The sequence below is a fragment of the Lepisosteus oculatus genome, chromosome 7 (assembly GCF_040954835.1).
Source record: "Lepisosteus oculatus isolate fLepOcu1 chromosome 7, fLepOcu1.hap2, whole genome shotgun sequence".
Taxonomy (NCBI): domain Eukaryota; kingdom Metazoa; phylum Chordata; class Actinopteri; order Semionotiformes; family Lepisosteidae; genus Lepisosteus; species Lepisosteus oculatus.
Genome location: NC_090702.1, coordinates 11,718,266 through 11,734,541, shown reverse-complemented (window position 1 = coordinate 11,734,541; position 16,276 = coordinate 11,718,266). Strand labels below are relative to the sequence as shown.

Genomic DNA, 16,276 nt, shown 5'->3' with positions numbered 1-16,276 from the left:
TCATCCCCAAAAAAACAATAAATACACTAAACAATTAAGTATAGTGGCTCATGCACAGTGGATTCTTTAAGCCCCGTTGACATTTTGATGTTACATTTCTGCACCTCTATTGCTTAGGCTTTAAGAACATTTTTTTTAAAAAATTTTACAGCTGAAGGTAAATTCCCCTCTTAAACCTTCACTTTCCATAATTACTTTCTCTATAGTTTTCATCAGTTATTGTAAAATGTTTGATATCACTAGAATAATTGTATTGCCTGTATATATTAGAAATTGAAAATGTATTAGTAAATGATCTGAATCCTATCTAACCCCAAAACAGCCAACCTGTAACTAACAGTTCTTTCTGGGCCCTATGCGGACGACACAATCCAGAATAGTGAAGACACAAGGGGAAAAATAGTCATGCAGGAAAAGGGTCTGGAGACGGGGGGCGTGTCCATGGAGTGCAGGTGTCCAGGGGAAGTGAATCCAGGCGAACAATCCATGTAGGAAATCCAAAAGAGTAATCCGAGACAAAGAGGAGAGTCCAAGGCCAGGGGATCCATCCAGGAAGTTAAAACACGAACCGGGTCGGAACCGGCGAGGGGAACCAGGAACTAGGAACGGAAAGTTAAAAGCATAACGGAGCCAGACACAGCAAGACCTCGGGCTCTCATGATGTGGAAATCAATGAGGAACCAGGAGTGAAGTCCGCGTCTGGCTTTTAAGGGGGAACGGGAATAGGGAACAGGTGCAGACAATGGGAAGGAACGAGTAAGGGCTGGAGCTCCCTTAAGAGGAGGGGTTAACGATCGTGACACAACCTCTGTCCAGATACATAAAAAAGGTTTAATACAGGCCTTGTGGACTCTCTTGGTGTTTTTGGTTTGTTTTTCATCCACACTATCTACACTTTCAATAAAGCTTACATGAACAATTAGACTGAAATATCTTATCCTACTGATTCTCTCAGTTATAGCAATGGAAATGCTGTTCTCCTAGTTATCACTGTTCTCCTATTTATCACTGTATGTAGCCCAAGAGAAGAAGCATGCCCCTTACAAAGGCCTCCCTACTGAGTCTTGAAGAGCAAATTTTCTGCTTAACAAGCTGTCACTTCTCCTTCTGATCTCTTCCTCGGAGACGATGAGGAAATCATTCAGGACATACAGTATGACATGAGAATTGTAATGACATTGCTCACCAGCTCCCGAACATACAAATTGAGTCTGACAGCATGCTCTCAGCTGGCTAGAGCTACAGCTCTCCATTCACAGTGGGGGAATACATTAAATCGAAGCAGGAAGGTGTAACTGATAGTCAATATCACATCTTGATACAGAAACCTTTAGAACACATGTGCCAAGTGGGCCAGTAATGAAAGGATTCTGAAATTAAAGTAACCAGCTGTTACTTGGTCTTGAATAGTTTAGGTCCTGACTTAAAGAAAGTCCTGTAGTTCCTAGTTTTAAGTTTTAAAAATATATTTAGGAAAAAATCAAGAAGTTAACAATCAGTAGAGTCATTGCAACATAAGCATTTCACAGCTTGATTTAAAAATCTGGTAATTTTACACTACAAGATAAATTTGTATGAAAATACTTTCCTCTCTCTTCTTCCTCATCTTGTTTGTTTGGCTTTGTGATGGTGATAAGCTGCTCATTTCACTAGTCGTGGAAGCCACAGCTGAGATGCTGCTTTGGCCTGTTAAGTCAGAAAATCTGTCCTTCGGATGAGACGTAAAACCGAGGTCCTGACTCTCTGTGGTCATTAAAAATCCCAGGGCGTTTCTTGAAAAGAGTAGAGGTGTAACCCCAGTGTCCTGGCTAAATTTCCCATTGGCCCTTACCAATCATGGCCTCCTAATAATCCCTATCTATCAATTTGCTTCATTACTCTCTGCTCTCCTCCCCACTGATAGCTGATGTGTGGTGAGCGTTCTGGCGCAGTATGGCTGCCGTCGCATTATCCAGGTGGATGCTGCACATTGGTGGTGGTGGAGGGGAGTCCCCATTACCTGTAAAGCGCATTGAGTGGAGTGTCCAGAAAAGCACTATATAAGTGTAAGCAATTATTATTATTATTATTATTATTATTATTATTATTATTATTATTATTATTATTATTATAATGCCATGTGTATTGACCTCTATCAGTAATTGACTTTGTAGACCTCCTCCCCATGATCTTCACCCTGCTGCTGTTTGGCTCATGACAATCAAGTTTATCTTATATTTGCATTTGTTGATGCGTAGTTTACACCCTAACCTGTGTTAAGAACTGTGGGATCTGTCTAAGGTCACAAGGTGCTTTATACTTTACATGTACTGTCATTATAAATTAAAATGAATTACCCATCATATATTTCCGTTTTATATGAGTTTTAAGTTTTTGTCTGATCTAGGTGGTATATTTTCAATTTTAACATCATTATTTGTGGAAATTAAGTTCTAGAGATCATTTACTGGAACATCTGAACTAACAGAAAAGAGTGACTGTAATTCATTGTTTAACAGTTATTTCGATACTGCCATAAAGTACTTAGGAAAATCCAATAAATCCAGTATTTCCTCCTGATAAAGACTGCTATATAAATAAATAGATTGGAAGATTTTACAAGAAGAATGCCAGATGTTAAAGGCTTAACTTTAATAAAAATAACGTGCCTTTTATTAAGCTTCAAGTGCCTTCAAATAAATTAATTTTAAAGGTCATGCTTTATCTCGGGCAATGCAAATAAATCACCTCTTAGAACTTCAGCATTTACAGTATATGCAGTAAACAAGATCAGTTATTGAAGAAGTACAGGTATTTAGTTTTTGGTGTAGAGTTACAGAATCCGTGCAAACTGGTAATGTAATACCACTACAGTATATTTCATTAAGGGTTGCTTGAAAGATTAAAGTACAGACTAAATTGCACATTGATCCATTTAACACATCTTTATTGAAGTCACAGATGCTTAGTACAGTAAACTATTGATTTCAATACAGCTTTCCTAAGACTCAAAATAGTTAAATATACAAAGTGAAATAATTCACAAATAAAAATGTTTTTTTTATCCATCTCAGATTTTACTGTCATAACCTCCATTGCTGAATCAACAGCAAATGATAATCAGCAGGCTGCTGTACGAGGACAGGACATGGGTCACATGGGCTTTGAATACTCCATTCATTGTCAAGATCCAAATGCAGGAGCAAAGTGTTTTACTGAAGACATTGGAAGCTCTCAGGTGAAGCGTTCAACAGGCCAATGATACCGACACAAGTCTGAAAGCATCTTGACAATTAACAGTGATATCTTGCTTGGATATGACAGCATTTTGCCAGTTAACAGCGTTATCAGCACTTCCAGTCACAGTCAAGACTCTAAATAGCAGTATCTGGACCACAGACCTCAAGTACTGTATGCAAAACACTATTTTGTCTCAGTTCAAAATCCAAAATATTTTATAGTGAATGGAAATGTACATTGTTATATTTTATGTGCTAAAAATGTATTGCACAACATAATGAATATACAGTACAGTATTGAGTATAGTGTAATAAGTATTTGGCACATAAATATCTATCAATAATTTCAAAAGATCATGGGAAATTTTAAGATTACTACTCTCACTGTATTTTACACTTGTGCACTGAGAGGAACAGGTCTGCAAGTAAAGAAAATAATGAAGGAAATAATGTGTAATGTACCGTAACATTTTATGAAGTCTGTTTACTTGTATGCTCTAATAGGAATTTATTATTTTGATAGAAATATTTTTTTTTCTTTTGGTATGTCAATGGCAAAGTTGTATAGTTCTCTTTTCACTTAGTTTATACTGTATCTTTATTCCCCAAAAGGTCTGACCTCCCTTTTAAAATGGGTTAGCACATGAATAGGATATGTTATAAATTATCTGACTCAAGAAAAAAAGATTTATACACCAGCACACCCACACACCTCCACCTAGATCTGAAAAAAAAACTGTAAAATATTTTAATCTACAAATATATTTCATAAAGTAAGTCCAGAATCTACAGCAAATCCTAGAAGAACTGTGAATTTAGCCCATCGACACTGGTAGCAGATCTTAATAGCAGCACAGTGATTTATTCCAGAACACAGCTTTACAGAACTCAGTGAATCTTATTTAAAATGCTGAGAATGTATTGAGGTTACTTATTAGACAACAGCTCAGATCAGTCAAGCACTGGTCCCTTGTCACACTTTGTCTTACATTTCAATGTACATGCAGTATTCTCATACTGCAGCCTTTTCATATCTCAAAGTATTGCAGCTGAAACTATTGTGTGAAAGTTAATGATGCATCACGATCTTGCTAGATCACTTATTGTTCCTTGGTGAGAGCCCCAGTAACCCCACTGATTTTTAAAGAGCACAGTTTAAAGATGAACAGAGAGCTTCAATTTAAAGGATTTTTAAAAAGAAGGGGAAACTTGAATCACAGGACAGAAGCTATAGAAAACAATACTATAGTGAAATCAAGGCTGTTGGGACTTGTTTTGTTATGATAAAACCTTTTTCGTTTCATTTCCTGTCCATTCATTTCATTTCAAAGACAATATACCTTTTTGAAAATAAACCTAGAGAAAGTAAATTGACTAGCAACATAAGAGTCAGGTTGAAAAGTAGAATTAAGACCTGCTTTTTTCTATAATCCGCAAATCTGGAAGCATTGTATTTCTTAACCCTTATTTTTGGCATCAGTAAGTTATTGATATTTTTTGTCAGTGCTTGGATGCACTGAAGAAAGAACTCCTTTGAAACATCCCAATTCTCTGTAGAAATGTAAAGGTTTCTGGAAAGAATTTGAAAGCTTTTATAAAACTCTGTAAGATTATAGTAAATGTGTTTCTTTTTATTTTATTTTTATTGTTAAATAAATTAGGTGGAAATGCATTTGCTAATAATATTCACTAGTAATGCAACCCCTTGTCCCAAACAATAGCATAATCAATCTTAGAACTGATCTAGGGAAGTGCTAAAATATTTTGCTTTTCTTAAAATCTTAAGAAACCTTTTTTTAAAAGGTTGTGGTACATTTCCCATTTGATAACAATAAGGAAGAGGGAATATTCCAATATAAAAATAAAATAAAATAACTTGTTCTACTGTACTTCATTCATCCATTGTCAAAGAGCCTAAACAAACCAGAGCCTATCACAGAAACAGAGAACAAGGCAGAACTGCAAGAGGTTGACTGCTCTCCACCTGCGTAGGACACTAGACCATCACAGAGCCATGGTAAAAGGAAATAACTACTGTACATATCTGCTAAATGCCATTTCTTGCAAACAAAGTTCTATGTAAGTAAATTAAAAAAAGTTATAATGAAATTAATGCAACATTGTAAATAGTACTGCAACCGACAATGTCATTTGTTAGTAATATAAAATACAGCCGTTTCAAAGAAAATACAATCAGTTCATCAAATGAATGTGATGTACAATAATATTAATTTACTAACATTTTGTATTTTAAAAACATGCCTTTGACTTTGTTTCAATTTACTATTTTTCAAGATCAAATCACCTCACCTGCTAGTCTATTTTTAGAAAATTGAAAGTATTAAGGACAAATTGGTTCATACAGTAAATGTCTTCAAATCAGGTACCATACAGTATGAGCATTACAGCCTACAAATGGTCAACATCAGGGGATACTACCCGTATTTACCAACACTGGGTGGTATGGTGATGTGATGGCCAGTCTCTGACATGATAGAGTGAGAAAGTTGTCATGAGGATTCTTGTCTGAGTTCTGCTCTGAGTGTTGCTCTGTCTCCGAAAAACACCGGTGGGACTGATGTGTGTCACTGTAAGATGTGCTTATTCTTTGACTGTACCTTAGGCTTTACTTTTTACATTTAGGAAAGTGAGATGCTACTCTTTACTCTCAGAGAAAATCATGTAATGCCAACAGAATTATAACTGCCTATTATTCATTGTCATAGTAATAAGTGAAGAACTATGGCTATTATCAACTTCAAAAATGAAGTTCTGAAACTTATTCCTGTTAGTAGATGCTCCCTTTAATGTAACAAAAATGGCCTTAGATTAATATAACCAACAGTGAATGTCATCTAGTCATGAAACCCTATCTTTAAAATATACAGTATTTGAAAATATTTTTTTCTCTGGTACAGTAACTCAATACTTAATATAATGACTATGGCTGGATCCAGATTTGAATAGTCTAATCCACGAAACCCAGGGAGGCACAAAACCTGCTAAAAAGACAGTTCCCTGCCACAGAGCCAGATTTTGGTATTCGTAGGCCTTAGGCACTTTCACTCCGAAATGTGCAAAAAGAGGGGTAAACCCAATTGAATTACGTCTATTGACATGATGCACTGTAAAGTATTGTAATGACCAGGGGATTCGCACAGAATGAAGTTTGCACACCCTTGATGTGCCGGCAACAACATGTTTATTTACCTCTGCCCCTCAGACTTTGACAGACAGAGATTGAAACTCCAGGAAGGGGTTAAACACACACAGGGTGAGGATTAAGAAGGGGTACTTCAGTTTACGGTGGGTTACAAGGACAAAGTAGCAAACACTGACAATTATTAACAATGGCTCCTCATAAGCTCTCTATGCTATTTACACTGCCAGGTCAATCTCTCCGGTCGACACACTGCCCTCAAGTCCAGCCCGATGGCCGCTGCCCCCAGCCTGCCTTGCGGGTGTGTAGCTAAGGGGAGGTGCAGCCGCTAAAGTGACCAGTTTGGGTGCTACACTATTCTGATGGTAAACCACGTGATTGATGGACCATCACTTCGATACTTCTAATTTCTAGAACAGCCACCAGATAGTGTATGGTTATTGATTTGGAGAACCTAGAGTCAATCGCAAGCATATTGTGCCAGCTCGTTTTTCGTTAGTCACTAGTGTTTCCCTCCTTCATAGGCCCTTAAAATTCCATAGTCCCTAATGGAAATCTAGCACTGCCCTGACAAAGCGAGTTGAAGTATTCTTCAGACACCCAGAGGACTGGCTTTGCTGCAGTCGCCTCTGCTGACACTATGAGACCTGTTAGACTGGCAATATTATCGTGATTAGTGCAATTTATTTCATTGGTCAAGCCAGGACAAGTACCAGCGCAAGTACAATAAAAGATTTTGGAGATTTGCAATAACTTTTATTCCAGACAATAAAGCAAAGCAAAATGTGCAATCATCAAATAAACAAGAAGTCACAGTCATATACAAATGAATTCTCCTCATTTTTATTTTTTTGTACATGTACAGTATTTTAAGATGCTGAAATTAATTAATAAAGGTGCTTCTTGTGATACTGTGTGTCAGAAATTACGAACTGCACGTAAAACCGCACGCTCCTTATTCACAATACCACCACCAAAATAAAAAAAGTACACTATCTTCATGCTACAAAAAACTGATCAAACTGCACTTAAATATATACGAATCAAAATATGCTTTGCGGCAATCATTCTACTTGGTTTTAAAAAAGGTTTCTTTAGCAGATTTCCCTGATGGTACATCTACAGCCTAAATTTAGGTCTGATTGTGCAAACCGGAACTCTGTACAATTCGAGAGATTAAAGTTTTAACAACATGATGGCCAAACTCCGTAAAAGGGCGATACAATGCAATGAAGCATCAGTGTGAAGCACAATGAACTGAAATGTCATACTGCTGGAACTGTCTATTTATAATTTTCTGGGACCCTCCATGTGCCTGTCCTATCTCCAGTCTGTTTTGACCAGACTGTGAATTCCTCATTAAAGACCCTCATCACCCTGTCCAAGTTTCCTGCCTGACCTTTATGCCTACTGTATAGTCATGCACCTGATGCTTTACTCAATATTGCCACATGAACCAGGAACAGTGCACACCAATAGTGTGACCTGCAAATAATCTCCCACCACAACAATGGCAAGCAACAGATCACGTTACTAATATAATCCATTGTGTTGTGTAATGTGTGACGTGAGCTTTGCTATAATGGTATGCACAGTGCACAATACAATGGTTTCCACTCCCAGGAATTTTTTAGCTATAAAAACAGGCTTAAGGCTTTCCAAGTTCTGTTGAGAGAATGTTTGCTCAAAGTAGCTCGGTTTCATATATTGAATACACTATTCCAACTGAGTACCCATAGAGAACCGTAAGCTACTGTATACTTTAACGTCCGGAAATCTGTAGCACTGCAATGACCAAGGATATTGGGTGAGAAATACAATACACTTGAACAAAAAAATTAAAAATAGCCTTCTTCCACTGATTTGAGAAAAGATTAAAATCAGGCTTTGCTCTGCCAGACAATACTGAAATAATAGTAATAGAAGGAACACAATGTGTTACACATAGAGAGGCAGGTTGTTATATTTTCACCTGCAATTCACCTGCAATTGGTTCTCTGTTGCCTTTAAATTGCATTTTGTTTTACTTGTTGCCCATGAACGTTAATGCATTGTTTTTAGAGCCTGTTTTGAGATTCGTCTCTTACTATTGTAATACAATTATTTAACAAAACGATTAATAGAACTGTGTGTGAACTCACAAGCATGCAAACAAGAGGATATATTTCAGTCTTAAAAAAGAGAAAAGGATGCTTGATTGCCCCCCTTTGTAAGTCAAAGGAACCACATTAGAATGAAGGTCTGTAATATCACAGTAACTCAATACTGGTGTAAGCACAATTACAATGTTAGTGACCTGGATATACTGTAGCATTAAAAAAAAACCCACTGGTGAATATAAATGATGACACTGAGAAAGTCAGAAAGTGTTCATCACATTGGAAACACTGATGGATTTGAAAGTTGGCACATCTGGATTCTACCTAATAGCAACAACAGAAAGGTCAAAGAGATACATAATTTCAACATAAAGCTTTATAATGTCTTTCCATCCAAAAAACCTACCATGATCTCTATTCGTCTTCTGAGTTTATGTTTCTTCACCCTTCCAGCAGTGCAAAACACTTCATAAAAACAGGGTTCCCAGCACAGAGGGACGCCTTGCTCCACTGCTAAACCAAGCCTAGCCCCTACTATACTGTACACCAACCATGACGCTCAGCCAGTTCCCCTACCTGCTTGTTTTTGAGGTCAAGCGAAAGCTCATAGTCGGAAGAGGAGGAGTGGGAGCAGGCGCTGGGCCCCTTGTTCCTCTGCACTCTCATGGGAGAGGCGGTGTGGTGGAGACTGGCTTTCTGCCCCGCTGAGGAGGGCCCCCCCCGGGCACCTGTGCCCTCCTCCACTCCGCCGGGCGTTGCACCCACATCATTCCCCTTGCCCTCGGTCTCACCTGCCTCCCCCAGGTCACAGCTTGCTGGATTGGAGTCGCTGCGGAAAGGAGAAAACTGAGTGTGAAGCTGCATTCTCCAACTTCTTCTGTGTTGGGGCTGTTGGGGGGCTTCTGCGTGGTTTTTTTAGGGCAGCAGAAAGCACGCCATTTTCTTTTAAGGTTTCATGCTGACTGTGGATTTAAAACACAACGTCAAACACTCAACCGCGACAAACAAAAACTGGAGGAAATCATGCATTTCAGTTTTGTCTTCATGAGATCTTGAGAAAGACAAGTCAAAATGACTCCAGACTTGAAGTGGGTTTCGTATCTTCGTAGTGGTGTAAGTGTACTACCGTCAGGTGAACTGAACACAATTTTTGCTATAAACTCCTACTGAAAAGAAAATCAGGACTCTGAGGGTGCTTGTGTCAATTTGGATTTTGTAAAGAAGCCCTGTTCCTGTCTCAAACATCCCTCTGATAGGCCGCTTGTGTTGGCAGGAGGCAATTACATTTCCTAGATTCAGGTCTTTATTTATGAAAAATATATATATATAATAATTTGCAAAACATTTAAGTAAAATATCCTAGGTAATTATCATGATCCTAATTACTATAGTTTATTTTAAAAACACTGCATGTTTTTATGTACATTTTCAATATACACGTGTACAGTAAATACTTTACAACCTGATACATACATAAAAACTGTCAACATTTCTTTGTAAGAAACAAAGCAGTTGTAAATTAAATTTGACAACTATTGTATATTCAACTCATTAAAATTCACTCATCATTATTTATTTCTTTGCTCATATATTAACTTTTCAAATTTACGTCATTCAAACAATTACAGCAGGGAATTCCATTGTTGTTCTTCACACAATCAGTAATATTCCTGGTTCCCACTTCCAAAATGATTCCATACAACTGGAAAGGCCTTGAAGTCCAGTTCCTGTCCTGGTCACTTAATTAGTTTCAATGTGATTGTTGATCTTCGTTCTTCATTTAGAAGGTGTTGCTTGCTGTGAAGCTCAGATCAGCCGATTACTGTGAACATAGTTATTTACCAAGATGATCACTCCTTTTTTGTGACTTGCTTTTATTTTCCAGCTGTGCACACATAGCACCAGTTTTAGTTCTTTTATGTTCTCAGCTGAATATGGTCAAATAATTATAAACTGTCCTTTGTAATGTAAATGTAGTTCTTCATCTGATTTGCTTTCTTCTTCTTCAACCCACATTATTTTTGATGGGTTCTTATAAACCTTTCAAACATGTTGCTTTGAGGATGTTTGAGATGAGTGCTTGTGTTCGAGGAAAGCGAACATGATTCTCATCTTGCTCCTTGCTGGTACGAGGATCATGTGAATAAAGCTTTAAAACTCACAGTTCCAAATGTGGTAGAATAGGTGGCAAGTATAAAAATAAGAAATCCATTTTTTGAAAAAAAATGTTGTATTTATATAATTTTGTAGTTTTTGCTGTTCACATAGTACATTCAGTATACATATACAAGTTGACAGTATGTGGGCATAGCAGTAGCTGTCCGAACATGCCCTGTTAATACTGCTTCGATTTACTAAGACTGTCATTTGTGACCTAACCTTTCTACTTTCTCACTGCAAAAGTTTTAATCTATTCCAAGATGCAATCACTCGATGGGAAAAACCAACACTGAGAAGAAAATGCATCACTTTGCACAAAGTAGGGTGGTTTTGATCTTGCAATGTTTCAGTTCCTTCTAATTCATTCTTGGAATAAATGCCTGAGAAAGTCAAGATTCATAATACTATTAATTAGATTATGATGCTATCAAAGCAATTGTTTCTGAAATATTCAGATCCTTTTTTAAAAATATGTTCCTGTATATCCCTGCCTGATCCATTCCCATGTACTGTAGGTCATCGACATGGTAGACAGACTCCTAAAGTAGTCAATTGCCTTATTCAGAGTTTAGGGAACATGGTTTTTGATTCTTGAATGTTGGCATCATGGAGCACTCCTGTGGACTCCTGAGTTGCCCATTGATATACAGTACTGTATCCTGCAGCTTCTCTCAGCAATGGTGTGTTTGGAAGAAGGCTCTTAACCCCTTACAGGATTATTTAATTTTCCATAACTGAGACATAAACCCTAAAAATTAAGATTTAACACTGTTATGAAGTCCGTAAGACCTAATATACTTATGATAAGGACTCCAAGGAATATCTAAAACAGGTTACATCTTACAACAAGTAGAATATATGTGTGTTTGTGCTCTTCAACAACAACCCCAGATTCTGTGGGCTCGGCTCATGTTCAAGCTTTAACTTGTCTTGATGTTTAATGTTCTTAAGCAGATAGGTTCTATTAAACCCACTGAGTCACTCAGATTGGTATTCCTGGTTGTTTCTAAGGGTACCATTAAATTTAGTGAACAACGCATTACTGTGTTGCTATGTTTCATATGATATTGATTTGTAATTTGAGCTGTTGCTGGGATGCCACAAAAATTGACACAACCTATAGAAACTATTTCATTAAGTTTCATTAAGAATAAGCTTTAATGTGACCAGAATTAAAATGAAAGGGCCATGAAAGGGTAATACGCTGCAATGTTCTCTTATCACTTTTTGATTTTTTAGCATTCTAACATCTTAATGAGGTGCATCCAAGGATTAGACATTTCAACTTAAGATGAATCAAAGACCTAGGGGCAAAGTCATATACAGTAGCTTTGTTGAGCTGGCCATGACATCAGGAACTCCAGACCTCCAAAAGTATTTTTCTACCAGATCAGTCATGGCACCCATTTTTCAATAATTACAGGAAAAGTGGGACAGAAAATACTTCAAAGATTTCCTCAAGGCCAACATGAAGAGGTGCAACATTGACATTGACACAAAAGAGACTGTTGCCACCACCTCATATGGAGGACCTACAGTATATGAGTATGCAATAGGGATCGCATACCATGACAACAAAAAGGGAACTTGAGAGTCTGGGTGAGTAGGAAGATACAGAATAAACTGTCATGTATACAGTACAGTATATGGGAGGATGAACATTAGGATATTCTGCCCGTTTTTTAAAAAAGTGAATGATAGTCAAAAACTTTTTTATTTGAGAGCTCAAGACCTAAAGGTGAAGGATAGGTCTGACTGGAGTTTAAGAAGAATTAGAACAGAAGTTGGAAAGCTAGCAAAAGTTTGTAAGCCTTAAGAATGGCAGCAAATCAGTGTTTGCTGAAAATCTACTGACACATGGACAGAACTAACTGTTATGAGAGCCATATACAGTTCTTTGAATTTTTTCACCTACAAATGTGCTAAAAAGTGGGTAGGAATGAACTGAGTTCAAAGAAAAAACTGCCAAAGTCTGGCAGGAGATCCAGCCTGCCAGAACAGAGCAAAAGACAGAACTGAATGCTGAACAATGCTGGATGTGTAAGAAAAATGCAGGAGAAATTTGATGCAGACAAAGATAAACATTGTCTGTGGCATTAGAAAAGCTGGTTGCAACAAAGGACAAAGCGTAGTTTAATGGATGCTAAGTTTTGTGGACGCAAAGAGACAAATGCTGAGATTGTGAAAGTGTATGCCAGATTCCTGTGCTTCAGAAAGTGAAAAGTGAAGGCAAGGCTGAGATTGAAGGCAAGGCTTGTTCTCCATTAGAATTTAGTTAAAACATACCCAAGTAATGTCTTCTAAAATTATACACACAATTTAAGTGTCTTAAGTGTTTGCAACACAGCTATCATGTTATACTGTATCTTAATGTCTGACATAACCAAATTGCTCCCTTCCTGTAATGTTGTAAAAGTGTTGTTATAAAATAACTAAACAACAGCCTTCATGTGAATAGTGTTAAATCAAATAATGTTACCTGAGTAGTGGCTTTAAAAAAGTTTGTTTGGGTTGTATGTTTGTAAAGAATAAATCAGTCCAAACAGAAACTGAAGAAGCTGTATTCTATTTTGTTCATTTTCAGACGAGGTTCACAGAAGCAAGCACAGTCATCTTACAGTAAGTAGAAGAATAATACTATAATCCATCCATTCATTTTGTAACCACTTTATCCAATACAGGATTATGGGGAACACCAGAGCCTAACCCAGAAAGCAAGGGTTGCAAAGCACAACACCCTGGGCAGGACTCCAGCACATACAGTAGCAGCTAATACTATTATTTGTACAACAATGCACTTATTGTAAATAGTAGAATAATTAATTACCCAATGCATAATAAGTCACACAAATGGATGATGGAAATAAAACCATTACGACCCAGGAAATTAAAAGTACTATATAAGTTAAATGTAAATTAATTTTAAAAATGCTAATTAAATTAAGAGAAAGAAAGTTTACAATAGGAGGATATTCCATATGTCTAGCCCATTTGGTAGTTAGTAGTTAATTGATCCAAGGATCTCATCCAGCTGTTTCTTCAAAGAAGCCAGTGTATTTGCTTTAACGACATGGTTGGGTAATTTGTCCCATACTCCCACAAACCTTTTTGTTTTCAGTTAAAATGCACTTCTACATACAGTAGTTTACATGTGTGCCTTCTGGGTTGTTTGTGACATTTATTATGTTCTTATGGGGCTGCAATTTCATTCTACTCCCTTCCATTATAGTTTAAATGTTCCAGGATTTCTTGTAAATTTGTGTGCCAAGTCGACTGGTGCCCATCTTATTTGTGTCTACATAGACAACAACAACGACTGGATCATTGCCTGCCCAGGCTAAGAGCTTGTTTAATCTGAGTGATATCAGTTACTTTAGCTCCAATTGACAGCAAACTCTTGTCATCTAATTAATCTCAGGTGAGGTGTTTCAGAGAATGGTATCTCCCGCAAAAAACACTTTTTCTTTTTTAATTCTTAGTGATATACTGTAGGAATTCTGGCCTAGATCTCTCATGTGTAATTCCAGGTGCTGGAGTGGGGCAAATTTGTCCGACAATGAGATGGTGGGTAGTGGTTTTTGGATGAGTTGGTAAAATTTAATTCCTTTCATCACCTAAAACGACTAGCTTCTCTCAGTCTGTTTTTCCATAACGTTTCTCTGACAATCCAGGGTTCACACCTTCCTGCATGTTGGTTTTGTCAGTTCATCAATCTTGTGGAGGTCTTTGAGTGCTGTTAGGTCATTTTCCAGTGTTGTACTGTACCTTTTTTCAGTCAGATTCTGGATTTTGTGTTACTTACCAGAGATGTAGTCCTGCTGTTGTGGTGCTTTTTGATGAATGCTTCTTGACACACTATGTTGCAAAAGATGAAAAAAATGGAGGAAACCTGTCGACACTGCAGGCATAAATCTTAAAAAGACAGAACTTATTTTAATCAGGGGCAGCATCCCCACTGCCGTTAGGTACCGAGGTGAGATATTCACTTATCTTGGGATATGATTCCAGTGTACTAATCAGAGCAAAACCTGTGAAATGTGCTTCAAAGGATAATATGATGAAGTTGGTGCAACTCAGATACTCAGTCCAGGAATGGGCATTGCTCCCACCATTAATATCCATTGAATGTTATTATGAAGGTTTTTAGGTATTGTTAAAGTCTCTTGACAATATTGATTACTATTTGCAAACATACAGTAATTGTTGCAGAGTCAATTGATGGGCACTTAAAAAGACCTTTCTCTTTAACAGTATAAAGGACCTTTGTCTTTAACAAAAGTAAAGTACTTTGCATTTGTGACATGGTGGGCATTTTAGATTTACAAAATGTCTGCAATATGTTTGAATTTGAAGTTAAAAGTATACATTATAATGTACTTTATAAATTATTTCATAGATTCTAGGGAATAACCCAACCCACAGGAACCTTCTTCAAGAAGAATGTATCCTCACTGAGTCTACAGCTTTTCCTAGGCTGGATAGAGATCTTAATTATTTTAGGCACTGAAAAAATCAGATACTGTAGTTGCAAACTGTGACTAGATGTGGTCGTTAATTTCAATGAGTCATCCCAGAAAAGTGCCATGAGCTCTGCAATATACATAGAATAGAAAAGGTCTTAATTAAAGATGAAGAGTAGTAATTTCATCGGTTTTAGCCACAGTAAAATTAAATTATGAGTATTGTTTACATAAATACTAATTTGGGTTTTATTTATTGCTTATTAAATGTGGCCTGGCATATAGACTTACTGAATGAACTAAGGCCTCTATCTTTCCCGAAAGCAGTCAAAGCACTGTATTTTGTTTAAACATTCAATAATTACTAGGCACCTACACAGGCGTGTCAGGACTCTCTGATTATGAGTATTTGGGCCTCCATAGTTAAAGATTTGACACTGTCTCTTTATGCACTGCTAAATTACACAAACTCTAGTGTTCAGTGATATTGAATGGCAAACCTTTAGGCACAAATCTGAAACCAACAAAAAAATTTAATCTGTAACCCAACAAAGATATGAACGCTGGAGTCTAGAAATGGAAATATAATCACTGTTTCAAAAGTCTTGTAAGAAGTATAGTATAATTTGCATTGTTATCACTTAACATTCAGACTACATATACTGTCATTTAATTTTAATAGACAGAATATATAATTTATATTGTTTTGCCAATACGCACCAATTTTAATTATTTAATGTGAATCAATGTACTTTTCACTGTCCATTTTCAGTGGTAAACTTTGTGAATGGCACATTGGTGAGTGGTAAACAGGTTGTACTGCAGTCTACAACTGAAACCTACAGGAAGTGCTGCCTGGGCCTCTCTCCTTCCTTGGGAAATAAAATGTCAGCTGAGAATTATGGTGAGAACAGATGGTGGGAACTGGAGAATAGCCACTGACAATCCTTCCTCTTCCTCTTCCTACTCACAGTGTGCAGCAATGATATTTCAATTCAGTCTAAATATTCCATTTCAGAAAGCAACATCCAGAGTGGTGGGAAGATTAGAAATTACTTTAATTTACTATTTATTGTTCTTAAATATGATTTTAGAGACACGGCACCCATCACTTTTCCTCTCAAGAATACATCTTTCACGTGAATGCCAACACAAATGAGCCTGTATCAAAAGTATGTT

The 16,276-nt window shown here is 37.1% G+C and overlaps 1 protein-coding gene across 2 annotated transcripts in view; it reads right to left on the bottom strand.

Moving 5' to 3' along the window:
- The window catches only part of iqsec3b (IQ motif and Sec7 domain ArfGEF 3b), a 229,543-nt gene that overhangs the window by 102,742 nt on the left and 110,525 nt on the right, over positions 1–16,276 (bottom strand). For both annotated transcript variants that reach the window (XM_015353122.2, XM_015353123.2), the window contains exon 3: positions 9,054–9,306. In XM_015353122.2, the coding sequence (XP_015208608.2) occupies positions 9,054–9,306 (253 nt within the window). The remainder of the gene's footprint in view (positions 1–9,053; positions 9,307–16,276) is intronic.